This window comes from Chiloscyllium plagiosum, chromosome 35, assembly GCF_004010195.1.
Source record: "Chiloscyllium plagiosum isolate BGI_BamShark_2017 chromosome 35, ASM401019v2, whole genome shotgun sequence".
NCBI classification, from domain to species: domain Eukaryota; kingdom Metazoa; phylum Chordata; class Chondrichthyes; order Orectolobiformes; family Hemiscylliidae; genus Chiloscyllium; species Chiloscyllium plagiosum.
In genome coordinates this window covers 9,238,444-9,253,495 of record NC_057744.1, presented here as the reverse complement: position 1 = coordinate 9,253,495, position 15,052 = coordinate 9,238,444, and the positions used below count along the sequence as shown (strand labels likewise).

Below are 15,052 nucleotides of genomic sequence, written 5' to 3'. Positions count from 1 at the left end.
TCTCTTCTCTCTCTTCTCTCTCTTCTCTCTCTTCTCTTCTCTCTCTTCCCTCTCTTCCCTCTCTTCCCTCTCTTCCCTCTCTTCCCTCTCTTCCCTCTCTTCCCTCTCTTCCCTCTCTTCCCTCTCTTCCCTCTCTTCCCTCTCTTCCCTCTCTTCCCTCTCTTCCCTCTCTTCCCTCTCTTCCCTCTCTTCCCTCTCTTCCCTCTCTTCCCTCTCTTCCCTCTCTTCCCTCTCTTCCCTCTCTTCCCTCTCTTCCCTCTCTTCCCTCTCTTCCCTCTCTTCCCTCTCTTCCCTCTCTTCCCTCTCTTCCCTCTCTTCCCTCTCTTCCCTCTCTTCCCTCTCTTCCCTCTCTTCCCTCTCTTCCCTCTCTTCCCTCTCTTCCCTCTCTTCCCTCTCTTCCCTCTCTTCCCTCTCTTCCCTCTCTTCCCTCTCTTCCCTCTCTTCCCTCTCTTCCCTCTCTTCCCTCTCTTCCCTCTCTTCCCTCTCTTCCCTCTCTTCCCTCTCTTCCCTCTCTTCCCTCTCTTCCCTCTCTTCCCTCTCTTCCCTCTCTTCCCTCTCTTCCCTCTCTTCCCTCTCTTCCCTCTCTTCCCTCTCTTCCCTCTCTTCCCTCTCTTCCCTCTCTTCCCTCTCTCTCTTCTCTCTCTTCCCTCTCTTGACTGCAGTGGTTCAAAGTTAACTAGGGACAGGGAATAAATGTTGGCCAGCTAGCGATGCCCACATCCCACAAAATGAACAGTAAAAAAAAGTGCTTTCAAACACACACAATTGTTTTATTGCCAATACACAGCAACAGTTGCATTCATGGTGTTCAGCTCTTATATTTGAGTGTTTAGGATGAGGGCATAGATCTTTTACATTAGACCGAGTGAGCAGGAAGAACTTTGGTTTAACTTCCAAATCCAAAGGTTGGCACCTGCAACAATTGAGCATCCTTTTTGTATTTCACTGGAAATTCAGCCTTGATCAACCTTTGCCATTATGGAGTGGAGCAGAATACCACAACTTCCTCACTCAGTGATGAAAGTATTATCAACTGTGTCAGGCTAACTTGTATTAATTTATTTAGATCAAGTGCCTGCCATTTGGCTTTGCCTTTCCTTTGCTGAAAATGTGTTGCTGGAAAAGCGCAGCAGGTCAGGCAGCATCCAAGGAGCAGGAGAATCGATGTTTCGGTTATGAGCTCTTCTTCAGGAAACCTGATTCCTGAAGAAGGGCTCATGCCCGAAACGTCGATTCTCCTGTTCCCTGGATGCTGCCTGACCTGCTGTGCTTTTCCAGCAACACATTTTCAGCTCTGATCTCCAGCATCTGCAGTCCTCACTTTCTCCTTTGCCTTTCCTTTCTCAACTTGTATTAATTGGCCCATTAACACTGAAGCCTAGAGCTGGAATATTTTTCTTGAAAATCGTGTCAATTCCTAAAGTAATGGAATAAATAATGAAAATAGTACATGATTTTGCTCTAAAAGAGGTGAAAGTTTATGATATCACTGTCAAAATAAATGACATTAAAATTTTGTCAGCCTTAGTAACACTATTCTTTATTGGCACTTTATGTAATTATACAATGATAAATCAGCTACTGTACTTGTGACGGTGTCACTGTCTTCCAAGGATAGTGAATAATTTTCCTCTGAGTTCTTAGGATGATATAATTGCATTAGAGTAGGCAGCCTAGATTATTATATAGTTCTAATGCCAAAATGCAATACTAAATTATTTGGCCTCTGAAAAGATTCTGAGATAAAACAAATGAAAATTATTTTATCATTTAAAAATTTTTAAGAGGCAATTTAATGAATTCAAAAAGAATTCATTAGGGCAGTATTATCCAGTTTTGATCAGTAACAGAGCAACATTAATAAACCATGGCTTTTAACAGCTTTGAACTTCACAGTTCTGTTGTTTTGAGGCACAGATGTAGGTGGCGAGAGAAGGTGTCATCTGTTACTAATCTGTATAGGTTGCTGTGATGCTACTTTGAATCATCAACACTCATCCATTAATATAATCATCCATTTCTCTCCTTATTCTGAAACAAAAGCCTAGCACTTTTGGAAAAAAAGGTACTTAACAAAATCAGTGTTCACTGGCATATTCTGGCAGACTTCTGACAACATCTTGTGGATTGCTAAATGAGTCACTGAACAAACTTTGGCCTGAAATGCTTTTAAAGTTATTCAATTAATAATTGTTAAAATGGTTGACATTCATTTAAATATTAAAAAGGGAGCTTGTTGTTTGATGCAGGATATACTTGTTTGTATTAGTTTTTAGGAATGTTTTCATGCAATTTTTTTTCATTTCAGGATGTTAATGACATTAAGCATTTTGGAGCAGTGGGTTCAACATCTGTGCTGCAGCCACTGAGTAGGCTAAATATGTTTAGGATGGTTCTGCTCTATGACTTTAATGTGGGTGAAGAACTGAAATTGCTTTGCTCAACGTCAGTATTGTACTATCTAAAATTACATAGTAATACAATTCAGTCCCTAGCAACCTACTTACATTTAAGGCTGACCATCCTCCTTCGTTTAACCTCATCCAAGTGGCAGCAGTGTGTACCTTTGACTAGACACACTGCAGTTACTCTACCAAGGTTCCTTTGACAATACCTTCCAAACCCCTGACCACAGCCACCTAGAAGGACAAGGGCAGTGGATACATGGGAATACCACCACCAGCAAGTTCCCCTCCAAACCACACAACATTGTGATCTGGAACTACATTACTGTTCCTTCACTGTCACTGTAACAAAATCCTGTAACTCTTTTCTAAACAGTATTGTGGATATTCCTAGACCTTGAGGCTGCAGCAGTTCCAAGAAGACCGCTTCTCTGGGGCAATTAAGGATAGGCAATAAATGCTGACCTAGCCAATGGTGCCCAAGGCCTATGAATGAGTAAAACAAAGCACCATTTGGTTAGATTTAAAGATCTCATGGTGCATTTTACTCAAACAGGACCATGGGGAGTACTCTGGCTGTCATGGCAAGGAGGCTGAAGATTTGCCTAGCTTACACTAGAGGGCAAATTCCAGGATAAACATCACTCTTTTGTTAAAGGTTAACGGTCTGGGGAAAGGAAGGAATGAAAGCAAACTCTCTAGAACCAAGAACTACTTTGGACAGTATCTGAGAGTTGAATGACTACTTAAGGGACAGTGTAAAGTATGCCTATGACGTGAGTTTTTCACTTGAGAAAAGTAAAACGGGACTGTTCTGTTCTCTAAATTAAAGTAAGCAGCCAGGCTTACAATAATAGCCTTTAGTCATTGCTTTTAGTCAGCTGCATTACAATCTTAAAATCTGGAAATTACCATGTCGTACTTCTAGTTGATAGCTCAAATTTATCATTTTTAAGGGTTAATTGCCTCTAAAGAGATCAGAACATGGGTTCATTGGAAAAATTGGCATGTCATTGTGATTTTAGCTTTACTTTTTTGTTAGCTGAGCAAAAAGCTTCGTTTGACTGGGAGTGACCCTATAACTCTGGTGTAGTTGATCTGCCCCGTTTGGAAAGTTATACTAGTAAGTATTCTAGTGGACCTGAAATTCTTATTGAAGGAGTGAAAAATTCAATGACTCCCATTGTTGATAGGTTTGAGAACCTTTTTTGATACCCTTGGCATTCTGAGAATTGAAGATCACCCCTAATACTTCAATTGCTGCTTTCTATTGTGAGTGGCTCCATTGGTAGGGAGAAGAAGAGTAAGTGAAAGGATGGAACATCATGTTTTCTTTCTTGGGGCTAGCAGCACTCTATCAGTGATATGAAATATCACATTAGAGTAGAGTTGAATATGTCATAACTTAGAATATCACTTTCTTATTCAAATTCTGATGAAAATTTTCTGAAGTTGTGCTTGAACAGCCATTTTAAAATCCATAACAAACCTCTGAGAAATGAGTGAAATGTTCAAATTTTCATTTCATTCTAGATTGCGATAATTGCTAGGAATACAAGTAAAATAGGCTAATGAGAATACTTACACTACCACTTAGCCCCAAGCAGCACAAACACTTTGCCAGCTTTGTATTACTGATTGGTTTCTGTGAAAACTGGAAACATTGTCATTCATGCATTTCTCATCCGATCCAAATGTGGTGTTATCTGTTGTAAAGATGCAGTTTAGCTTTAAAAATATTATATGTGTTGCATATCATGATGCAAGAGAAAATCAAGTTGTAGAATTTTTTGACCCAGTTAGAGGCGACAAGAATTATATGATGAAACAGGGAAGCAGCTTATTTTTAAAAAATTACACCAGTGGAATAAAAGGTGTTTGATTGCTTGGAGAAGTGATTTCTTCCAACCTTTCTAGAGAAATTAAAGTTGTCCTGATCTCTATGGCTAATTCTGTTCTAATTTTTGTTATGTTGATAAATTAACGTGGCCAAGTGCAGTGAATTTGTTGTCTGTATTTGCTGTCGTACTAACAACAAAAAAGAACTGTTTTTACAAAATTGTAGGTGAGCTTACGTAGTGAATGTACGCTGCAAAATGTTGATCAAAATTCTTACACTTGAATACAAGGCTTTGTGGACCCAATTAGTTATTTTGAAAGACATGAAATCTTCCACCTTCTGAACGTTGGTGAAGATCAGATGGCAAGATCTCGATCTATGAATATTGGTTCATGTTAGCTTGGCTGATCAATGTTAAGCTGTAATGACTTGTCACTTCTTGAGGATATCCAATGACAGGCTATGTATAGTTGTCTCCTACTTTTAACTGAAAGAGAGTAGAATATTTAATTGAAGGCTGTTCAAGCAGTTAGGTTGGTTTCTTGGGAAAGTATGTAATATGAGATGGTAGAAAGGCATCCATCAGGCTGGTGCTACTTTGACATATGACATATTGAAGCTGCACAGGAGCAAAGGACAAAGAAAAGTGTCAACTAGTGCTAAAACAGAGATCCTTGAAGTGTTGAAAAGGCCTTCAACACTTTTAGATGGGGAATATCTATTCATGTGTTTAGTTTTCAGGAATTTGGATTGGAATACAATTTCATTTTAGACTCTCATGTTTATAGAAAAGTCGTCATGATATCTCAATAGTTTTTTTTTACTAAGACATCTGGGATCCCTCTTCATCTATTCCTTATACTATAGTAATATATTTAAATGACACCGAGTGGTCTGATTGATCTGATTAGATTTAACATGTCCTGAAGTTTAAAATGAATTTGATCTGTTTCTTACAATGAGAATGAACTAAAACAGACTTCATACTATCCCACTATCTTAGTGCATAGATTGATCATCTGTGCAATTAGGTACCATGGTTCACTTCAGATTCTTTGTAATTGAAGCTACTACATGATGCTCACAACTCTTCAATTTCAAAGTGGTAAGCTGCTTTTCAGGTGACCTTTTTTCCCCAGCAAAATAATATATGTTTTATAATTATACTCAGATAGCAAAAGTCCTGTATTCTATTCCTTTGATCCAGGCAGCAAATAGCTGGCACAATGCATTGAGTATAGGAGTTGGGAGGTCATGTTGCAGCTGTATAGGACATGGGTTAGGCCACTTTTGAAATACTGTGTGCAATTCTGGTCTCCCTGCTATAGAAAGGACACTGTGAAATTTGAAAGGATTCAGGAAATATTTACAAGGATGTTGCCAGGGTTGAAGGGTTTGACCTATAGGGAGAGGCTGAATAGACTGGGGCTATTTTCCTTGGAGCATCAAAGCTGAGGGGTGACCTTATAGAGGTTTATAAAATTGTGAGCAGCGTGAATAGGGTGAATAGACTAGGTATTCCCTGGAGTGGAGGAGTCCAAAACTACATGACATCAATTTAAAGTGAGAGAGGAAATATTTAAAAGGGACCTAAGGGACAACTTTTTCATGGAAAGGGTGGTGCATGTATGGAATGAGCTGCCAGAGGAAGTGGTGGAGGCTGGTACAGTTACAACATTTAGAGGCATCTGGATGGGTTTATGAATAAGAAGCATGCAAAAGGATATGAGCCAAATGCTGGCAAATGGGACTAGATTTATTTAGGATATCTGGTTGGCATGGTTGAGTTGGACCAGCGGGTCTTTTTCAGTACTGTACATCTCTGTGACTCTAATTGTAATTTATAGCCATGTTTTATATCTATTGTAGTATGTAACTGATTTCAATTAAGCAATGTTACACTGGTTGATGAAATCAGCCATTACCTTAGAAAAGCAAATTCAGTGTCTGACAGGTTCCGTCACAGAACTTCTTTCTTAATCTGGGACTTGGATAACCTATTGGCATCACATAAAGAAACTAAAACATTCCACCTTTGTTGTTTGCTTTCTATTTACAGTAGCAGGCGACAGAACAAAGTCTCCAACAGTGAGGCTTCTGCAAAGTGCTACATACCTGGCATCGACAGCAGGCTAATCAGAGCTCAGTTTTGTTGGGCCAGTCATGTGGTTTGCCTAGAGCATTCCCGCACTAAACAGGCACTACTGTACAGACAACTGAGTATTGGAGCATACACCACAGGACATCCCACACTTAAATTGATTTTCAAATTATCTTTAAATTTAAGAGCTTGAAATAAAACAAAGAACTGCGGATCTGAAACAAACAGACAAAAATAGAAAATTCTGGAGAAACTCAGCAGGCCTGTCAGCATTTGTGGAAAGAGTAAAACAGAGTTCACGTTTCTATTCTAGTGACCTTTCTTCAGAATGCTTTCTTCCCGATGAGACCTGCTTCTTGAGTTCTGAAGAAGGATCACTGGACTTGAAACATTAACTCTGTTCTCCTCTAATGTCAAAAAACAGAGCGAAGAGTCTTCAGAACAAGAAATTGTGGCACAAAGCCAGTGCCTCCATCATTTATACTTACAACACTAACATTATATGCAGAATTTGCAAATCGAAAATTAGCCCAACCTCATGCGAGGTGACATCAACTTCGACTGTAAACTGTTTTTCTTTTTTAATCTTGCTTTATCAATGCTCATCCATCAAAGCAATAAGAGAATCTGTCAATTGATTTCAATATTTTCGGAAGCTATTTGAGATCTGAATTCATCTTGGCTGAACATATGTTCATATATATTCTTTGTGAATTGACAGTGATGTGTTTTCCTTTAAATAAATTAATAACTGATATTATAGTATTGCAGGTTTGAGATTCTTCCATCCTCCTGATCATGTGTAATCTTTTGTCAACTTCCAATTAAAAAATAATAAAATTTATCTTGCTGAACATTGACAGCATATTGAGCATTGTCGTTATTCGTATTGTATCAATATAGTAATGTAGAATATAGGGGCAGGAGTACATCATTTGGCCCTTCAAGCCTGTTCTGCCATTTGATGTGGAGGGATCTGGGTGTCCATGTGCATGAATCACAGAAAATTAGAATGCAGCACAGCAGGTAAGCGACCAGGGCAAATGGAATTTTGGCATTTGTTGCTAAAGAAAAAGAGTATAAAAGTAGGGAAGTTTTGCTGCAACTGTACAAGGCATTAGTGAGACCACATCTGGAGTAATGTATACAGCTTTGGTCCCTTTACTTGTGGAGGTATGTTATGGCAGTGGAGGCAGTTCAGAGGAGGTTCGGCAGATTGAATCCAGAGATGAGAGTTTGACTTATAAAGAGACATTGAATAATTCAGGACTAAACTCTCTGGTGTTTACAAGAATGAGAGGAGATCTGATTGAGGTATATAAGAAGCTAAAGGGGATTGACAAAGTAGATGTAGAGAGGATGGTTCCTCATGTGGGGCAATCTAGAATGAGAGGTCATAGTTTTAGGATGACGGGTGGCAGATATAAAACAAAGATGAGACCATCTGATGAAGGAGCGGTCAATTAAACCTGTTGGACTATAACCTGGTGTTGTGTGACTTTTAACTTTGTACATCCCAGGAATCAGTCCAGTAAATCTTTGTTGCAGTCCCTCCATAGTCAAAACATCCTTCCTCAAATAAGGAGACCAGATTTAAATATTTAATATAATATTCAAATATAATCGAGATGGCATTATCATTGGGAAGAAGTCATGAAATTTGCTGTGGCAGTTGTGGCCATACTGAAAAGAGGTTGTGGGATCTCAGTTATCTTCCCGATGAGACCTCCAAAATCGTTTAATTTATGATGCCTTATTTATTCTATTCTCTTCTCCCCATAATGCTATTTACTAAATATGAGCTCAATATAACATGTTAAACTCCTCAGAGTCTAGATTGCAACACATATAAATTGAACGTGGCATAATATACCACAAAAACTATCCCAATAATTTTAGGCAAGCTGAAAGCCTATTTGGTCCTAGTCTCACAGTTCTTCCAAAAAAAAATGTTTAGTTTAGTGCTGAACAGTTCTTCCAAGTAGGAGTTTTGATTTTTTTTTGTTCATTTTGTATGTTATATTTGGTTGCCTTTCATTACTATTATAAAGAGATTTCATCGTCTTTAAAAAGATTGATTGTAGTTTGTGGTTACAATTTCAATCTTAATTACAATAAATATGTCTATGAATACATTGTGCTGTATCAAGTTATAGTATCATCTCAATACAATATTCACAGTCAATGCCACTGGCATAATGTTGTGAATGACACTTTGAGAACCACTGTGCAGCTGGTGGGATGGTCAGAACAGCTTTACAAATGAAATGAAACAGTAACATCTAAATCCCAATTTATTAAAACTATAATTTTATTTTACATCGTATTTAATGTAACTAGGATGGATAATGTGTATGAGAGTTAATATATCCTCAATTTTTCACGCCAAGCCAAATGGAAGTGTTCAGCCACGAGGCGGTGAGGCTGGTGGGTGTGGGTTCAGATAGTTCTCTGAAGCAATCTGCAAGAAGGCGTCCTGTCTCCTGATGTAGAGGAGACCACCAGTGTCATCTACTGCATCCGTTGCACCCAGTGTGGTCTCCTCTACATCAGGGGGACAGGACGCCTTCTTGTGGATCGTTTCAGAGAACATCTCTGGGACACCAGCACCCACCAACCCCACTGCCCCGTGGCTGAACACTTCAGCTCGCCCTCCCACTCCGTCAAGGACATGCAGGTTCTGGGCCTCATCCACCGCCAGGCCGTTACCACCTGATGCCTGGAGGAGGAACGCCTCATATTCCGACTTGGGACCCTGCAACCACACAGGATAAATGTGGATTTCAACAGCTTCCTCATTTCCCCTCTCCCCACATTATCCCAGTCCCAAGCCTCCAACTCGGCCCCGCCCTTCAGGCCCGTCCATCACTCCCACCTCTGACCTATCACCTTCTCCCTCACCTTCATTCACCTACTACCTACTACCTACCCCCAAACCTCCCAACCATTCCCGACCCACAAGCCTCATTCCTGATGAAGGGCTTATGCCCGAAACATCGATTCTCCTACTCCTCGGATGTTGCCTGACCTGCTGTACTTTTCTAGTACCACACTCTCAACTCTAACTTGACGTGTTTCAAAGCTTCTTGACCTTTTTATTCTGTATATTTTCTTTAAAACATGTTTCTGCTAAAGGTTTTGAACGACACAGGTTTTCACAAGAATTGATGTCCTCAACATCTCAAAGGGCCAGGGAGCATGGGTATCCAACATTATAAGATAGTGACAACAGTGAGGATTTTGTCCACTTACGAGAAGGGATAATTATGAAAAATGATTGTGTTTTGAACTGAACGCAAGGACTGTATTTTACCAAACAAATAAATTTTTTTTACATGGTTGAAGGAAACCAATTTGAGTTATGTCACTAATTTGATTAGATTGTCACTGAAAATAAGGCGAGGTTTTCTACATACAAATCTTTTAATTCTGTTTTGAAAATGTATTTTTATGGTATAACGATATTTAAAAAAAAATAACCCAGACTATGCTTCATTTCCCACAAATCTTCAAAAGCAATTTTAAATTCATGTTGAAAATGCCAAACAAAAATACTTAATGTGAATGTTGTCACAAAAGAAATTAAACTGTTGCCTTGATTATAAACCTGAAGTTACTTTATGGGAGTAGATAGGTTGAACATTCCAGCTGATTAATATTCAGGTGAATAACTTTGCTCTTGTTTGCATTATCTTTGGGCAATGTGGAGAAGTGTTCAGTGTGAATTTATCATTGAAGTTTATATGGTTTAACATGAAGTATGATTGTAGCTTATTTGATTTTGTCACAAAAGCATTCATACAATCATGAGATTTAGTATATATATTTAAAGGACCAGGTGCATTCTCTATTCTCTGTCACTTTGTATGGAACAGATGAATAACAACTACAAAAAGTAAAAAGCACCTTGCTTGTTAAAATAAAGAAGTTTTAATATTACGAACTTCCTAAACACTGGTTTACATGTATCCGTGTTTTGAATTTTTTTTAATGAAACAATAAATGCTAGTTAATCTCTAGTATGTTTTGAGAACTTTGTGGTGTCCATCTCTCTGACACTGAAGCGAATTAAGTGTACTTGTGCTATTTGGTTTCACCAAGTATAGGTAAAAACAAGGACTGCAGATGCTGGAAACCAGATTCTAGATTAGAGTGGTGCTGGAAAAGCACAGCAGTTCAGGCATTTCCTGCTCCTCAAATGCTGCCTGAACTGCTGTGCTTTTCCAGCACCACTCTAATCCACATTCACCAAGTATAGATTTGAAGCAGGCCAACCTCGAAAGAAAGAATGATAAACAAAATAACCTTTGAGTGTTTTTCTGTGAAGCTATGTTAGTGACTACAGTGAGCTAAATATTTTGTTTACATATTTAAAACCATACTTTTAATGTTGTAATATATTGAAAATAATATATTTAGGACTGGGTTTTCATATTAACGGCAGTTGGAGTGGTCAGGAAATGTTCCCAATTTGTTGCACTCGCCCTGGGAGAAAGTGCTCCCAAAGGTGGGAATTTCAATTCTGGGTGGCCAAATGGGGATGTGCCCACCACCTCAATGAGGAGTTCAGAGGCTGCCACAAGTACTGTGGAATGCATCAGTGCTTTTTCAACTTTGTCCCAGTTGGTTATGTTATTATTGGGCCGTTTACCCCCAATCTGTTCTGACCGTCCCACAGAATGCATGCCTCATCAAGGCCAACTTATGCTCCTCTATTTACCCCTCATAGCCTCCATGTCTCCCTTTGCCCTTTCATCTAGCCCCAATGACCACTCATATCCTCTATTGCAATATTACTCCTCCGTTCATCCCTACTGGGTCCTTATGCCCTCCATGCCAACATATAAGACTTTAATGCTTATTCACCCAGTATACATTCAGTATAGAACAAATGAGCCTATAGTAACAATGGCATGCATGGACAAGCTTTAATAACAGCCGTTCTTTCATAGCCGTTTTTAAAAAAAAAGCCTTTTTTTTTTAACCATGGCCCTATAAAAGTGTTAATCATCTGAACCCTTAAAATAACAGTAGTGGAAACTACAAGCATTTAACACCTCTCAATTATGTGTATATAGACATTTAAGAAAAAGAGCTGTTAATCAAGTCATTTCTTCCCTTAGGCACAGCTGATTCATCCAAGTAATGGATCTTTGCTCTGTTGACACTCCAAATCCTACTGGATACCGCAAATAATTCCAACAATTTTAAACCATAATCAATGCTCCCAGTTGTTCAGAATGATTCTGTTATTGCCATTTAATGTCCTCTGAACCTACATTCCATTTCATTACTTGCCCCGTTTTTCTTTCTTTCTGCCCCCCTTTTTCTCACAGTCTAAGTTTTTTTATAGATAGGTTGTTAATTTGAAACATACCTTTGATTTTCTTTCCACAGGTATTAGCTAACCTGCTGGTATTTACAACTTTATCTGTTTTTATTCTACTTTATCAGTTTGTCCTAATCCTTGTGTAATCTATTTTCTGTTGTATTCTCTTGATGAAAGTGAAAGATCTGTTAGTATTAGATTTAAAATATTTTACTCATAAAATTGTGAAGGTATCTGTAACTTAATCAGAGAAAATATGAGTTAGATATTTGTGTTGGCTGAAGAGAATGGAGAGAGTTGTTGGAGATCTGACTATAATAAACCAATAATGTTATAACCAGCTGCAGCCTTTGTAACAAGTATTAAATATGCTGTTAAATTATCTGTAAAATTGACATATAATATTTTGAGCTTTCTAATTTTTAAATTTTTATGACTTCCAGGTTGCTATAAAGATAGTAGACAAAACACAGCTAGAGGAGGAAAACCTGAAAAAGATCTTCAGAGAAGTTCAAATCATGAAAATGCTCCGGCACCCCCATATTATTAGGTTGTACCAGGTGAGAAACTTTATTTATTTTTATGAGGATTGATCTTTATCTCTTGTCATCAATTAAAAGAACATAAATATCAGGCATATAACATTTCTGATTTTATGAAACTATTTCTACTTACAAAGGAAATTAATAACAATAACATTATCATTATAGTTAATACTGCAAATGCTGGAAAGTCTACTGGAAGGTCACTGATTTGAAATATTAAGTTTATTTTGCTAGCCATAAATGCTTCCTAATGTACTGAGAATTTCTAGCATTTTCTGTTTATATTAATATCGCTTAACTTTTCTTATTTGACGAAGAATTACATATGCTGTTTCCTTAAAAGTCTTCCATTTTGTGTTTCTTATAAACAACTCATGGGTTATCATTTGGTGGAACAAATTCTGCTGTGATTTTAGTAAAATAAAAAAAATAAAAACTGGAATTCTATTCAAAGTGAAAACATGAAAATGATCTGACTTGTTTTATTTGCTGTCACATGTATTTTGTGAGTAATACAGTGAAAAGTATTGTATTGTGTTGCCACTCCCTGGCGCCATCCTAAAACACAGAAAAATATAGAATATAATGGTAGAAGAATAAAGAAATAAAGGAAAAGTGTTAAGCTTTACAGTCCATCATGTTAAGTGCTATGCCAAGTGCCACTGACCTGGTGGCTAGACACAGGTCTTACTTTCCACGTTGTTGTTGCTGGAATGAAATTTGCCACTGTTCGGCGTCATCTCGCCTGTACCGATGCCCTCGACACTATATGGGTCCTAGTTGGTGTCTGCATTGACGAGATCTATCGATGCCGCTGGATATACCACACTGGCCCAAACTCGACTCCACCACGACCATAAATCCGCTTCAGGCCCATCTTGCTGATGCAGCCACTGCCAATGCTGCAAGGTCTTGTATTGGGCCCAAGTGCTCCTCCGCCACCTCCATGAATCTGAGCTTGACCCAGACGCTACTGGAGACTTAAACTCATCCCCATTGCAGTAGACAGGAGTTAACACTTGGACTGCTTTGTTGATACGGAAACCATTGCAAACACCAACTCACCTCCACTGCAGCAGACTTGAGTTCGCGCTAGAACTGCCTCATTGATGCAGAAGCTGCTGTGAACCCAAACACACTCTGATGCTGCCATGAGTCTACGCTGGGCCCAATCGCTGACCGACATGAGTCCACACTGGGCCCACTCGAATTTGTGCTGGGCCCACTCGTTAACCACAATGAGTCCATGCTGGGTCTACTTGCCAACTGCCACACGTCTGCACAGGGCCCACTTGCTGTTGATGCCCTCGCCATGACCAAGCTCTTCAACAAGAAGTAATTAAAGTACAGTGTAAAAAGAGATAAAAGACAAAAAAAAAACAAAAGAAAAAAACAAAAAGAAATGTGGACAGAGTGGATGAGCTCCGGGCTCAGAAGCCCTACTGCACTGCTATCTTACTGGAGGAGGCTGCTGTCAAATTTTTAACTATGTTGGAACATCACATTTAGCCACAGTCAGATGTAGAAAATTGAACTAATTTCCTTAAAATCTCTAAGCTAAAATCGTTATTAAAGGAATCTTTCCTGTTATAACCATAATGATTGTAAAATGACTTCTAACCATAACAAAGAGTACCCATTAAAGTTAATTTCTGAAAGTGAAGTGTGTATTGCAGGACATTGCCTTGGGATTCAACTGACTTTTAACTTTCCAATGTTCAGTTTCTAAACAGTTTGAACTATGAATATGTGACTGCCTTATAACTTCTTTAAGGCATCAAATTGTATTTTGCTTTCATTGATCATGAACTTCATATAGAATAATGGATTGTCATTCACATCCAGGAAAAGTAGATAAAATACATGGGGAGGCAGGCAAATTCACATTTGGGAGGCCCTAAATGCCTGGAGAATTCCATTATGGGAGCAACCAATTGAAGGAAGTCACCCCTGTAAGTAGAATAGATAAAGAGCTGCTCAACCATTTACAGGCTGTTTTTGGTTCTACTTGCTATCAGGAGCAACTGCAGAAGGGAATAAGGCTGTGATTGGAGAATTAACTCAGGAAAAAGAATTGGAAATTTTCTGACAGTGACGGAGTTACCAATGTGGCTTTTTTAAAGGGGGAGAGGTGGTGTGTGGCTATGTGTTCGCCTGGGTTGGAAGAGAGGGTTACTCCAAAAGTGGTAAGGGAAGAAAGGAAGTCCAAAGTGGGGTTGGGTCTTGGAGGTTATGTGAGGTGGGGCAGGGAAAGTGTGTTGCTGGAAAAGCACAGCAGGTCAGGCAGCATCCAAGGAACAGGAGAATCGACGTTTCAGGCATGAGCCCTTCCTCAGGAAGGGCTTTCTTCAGCCTTTCCTGAAGAAGGGCTCATGTCCGAAATGTCGATTCTCCTGTTCCTTGGTTGCTGCCTGACCTGCTGTGCTTTTCCAGCAACACATTTTCATCTCTGATCTCCAGCATCTGCAGTCCTCACTTTCTCCCAGGGAAAGAAAGAGGCAAACAGAATAGGGGGCGAAGTTGGCTCTGGATTGGCAAGGGGCGAAGGTGGATGCAAGAGAAGCTAGGGTGGAAGAATTTAAGAAGGAGACTGGGAAGGCTGCAAGGAGAGAAGAGGGGCATCAAAGACAAGGAAACAATACAGGAACATGCAACTAACTGGGAGCCACGTTAATCTAAAATAACCTGTGTGCTGGACTGATGAACTTCTTGCATGTGAATTTGTAATCTTTAACTTAAGGCTACATAAATTCAAGAGATATTACACAGGATAACAGTTAGTGGATGCTACATTTTGAGTTGTGAAATTTAAATCTGAGATTGAGATCTGTG

General features: G+C 39.0%; 1 protein-coding gene across 6 annotated transcripts in view; it reads left to right on the top strand.

The window, feature by feature from the left end:
- Positions 1 to 15,052, top strand: part of sik3 (SIK family kinase 3) — a 300,542-nt gene that overhangs the window by 137,565 nt on the left and 147,925 nt on the right. For all 6 annotated transcript variants that reach the window (XM_043676612.1, XM_043676614.1, XM_043676611.1 and 3 more), the window contains exon 2: positions 12,119 to 12,235. In XM_043676612.1, coding sequence (XP_043532547.1) covers positions 12,119 to 12,235 — 117 coding nt within the window. The remainder of the gene's footprint in view (positions 1 to 12,118; positions 12,236 to 15,052) is intronic.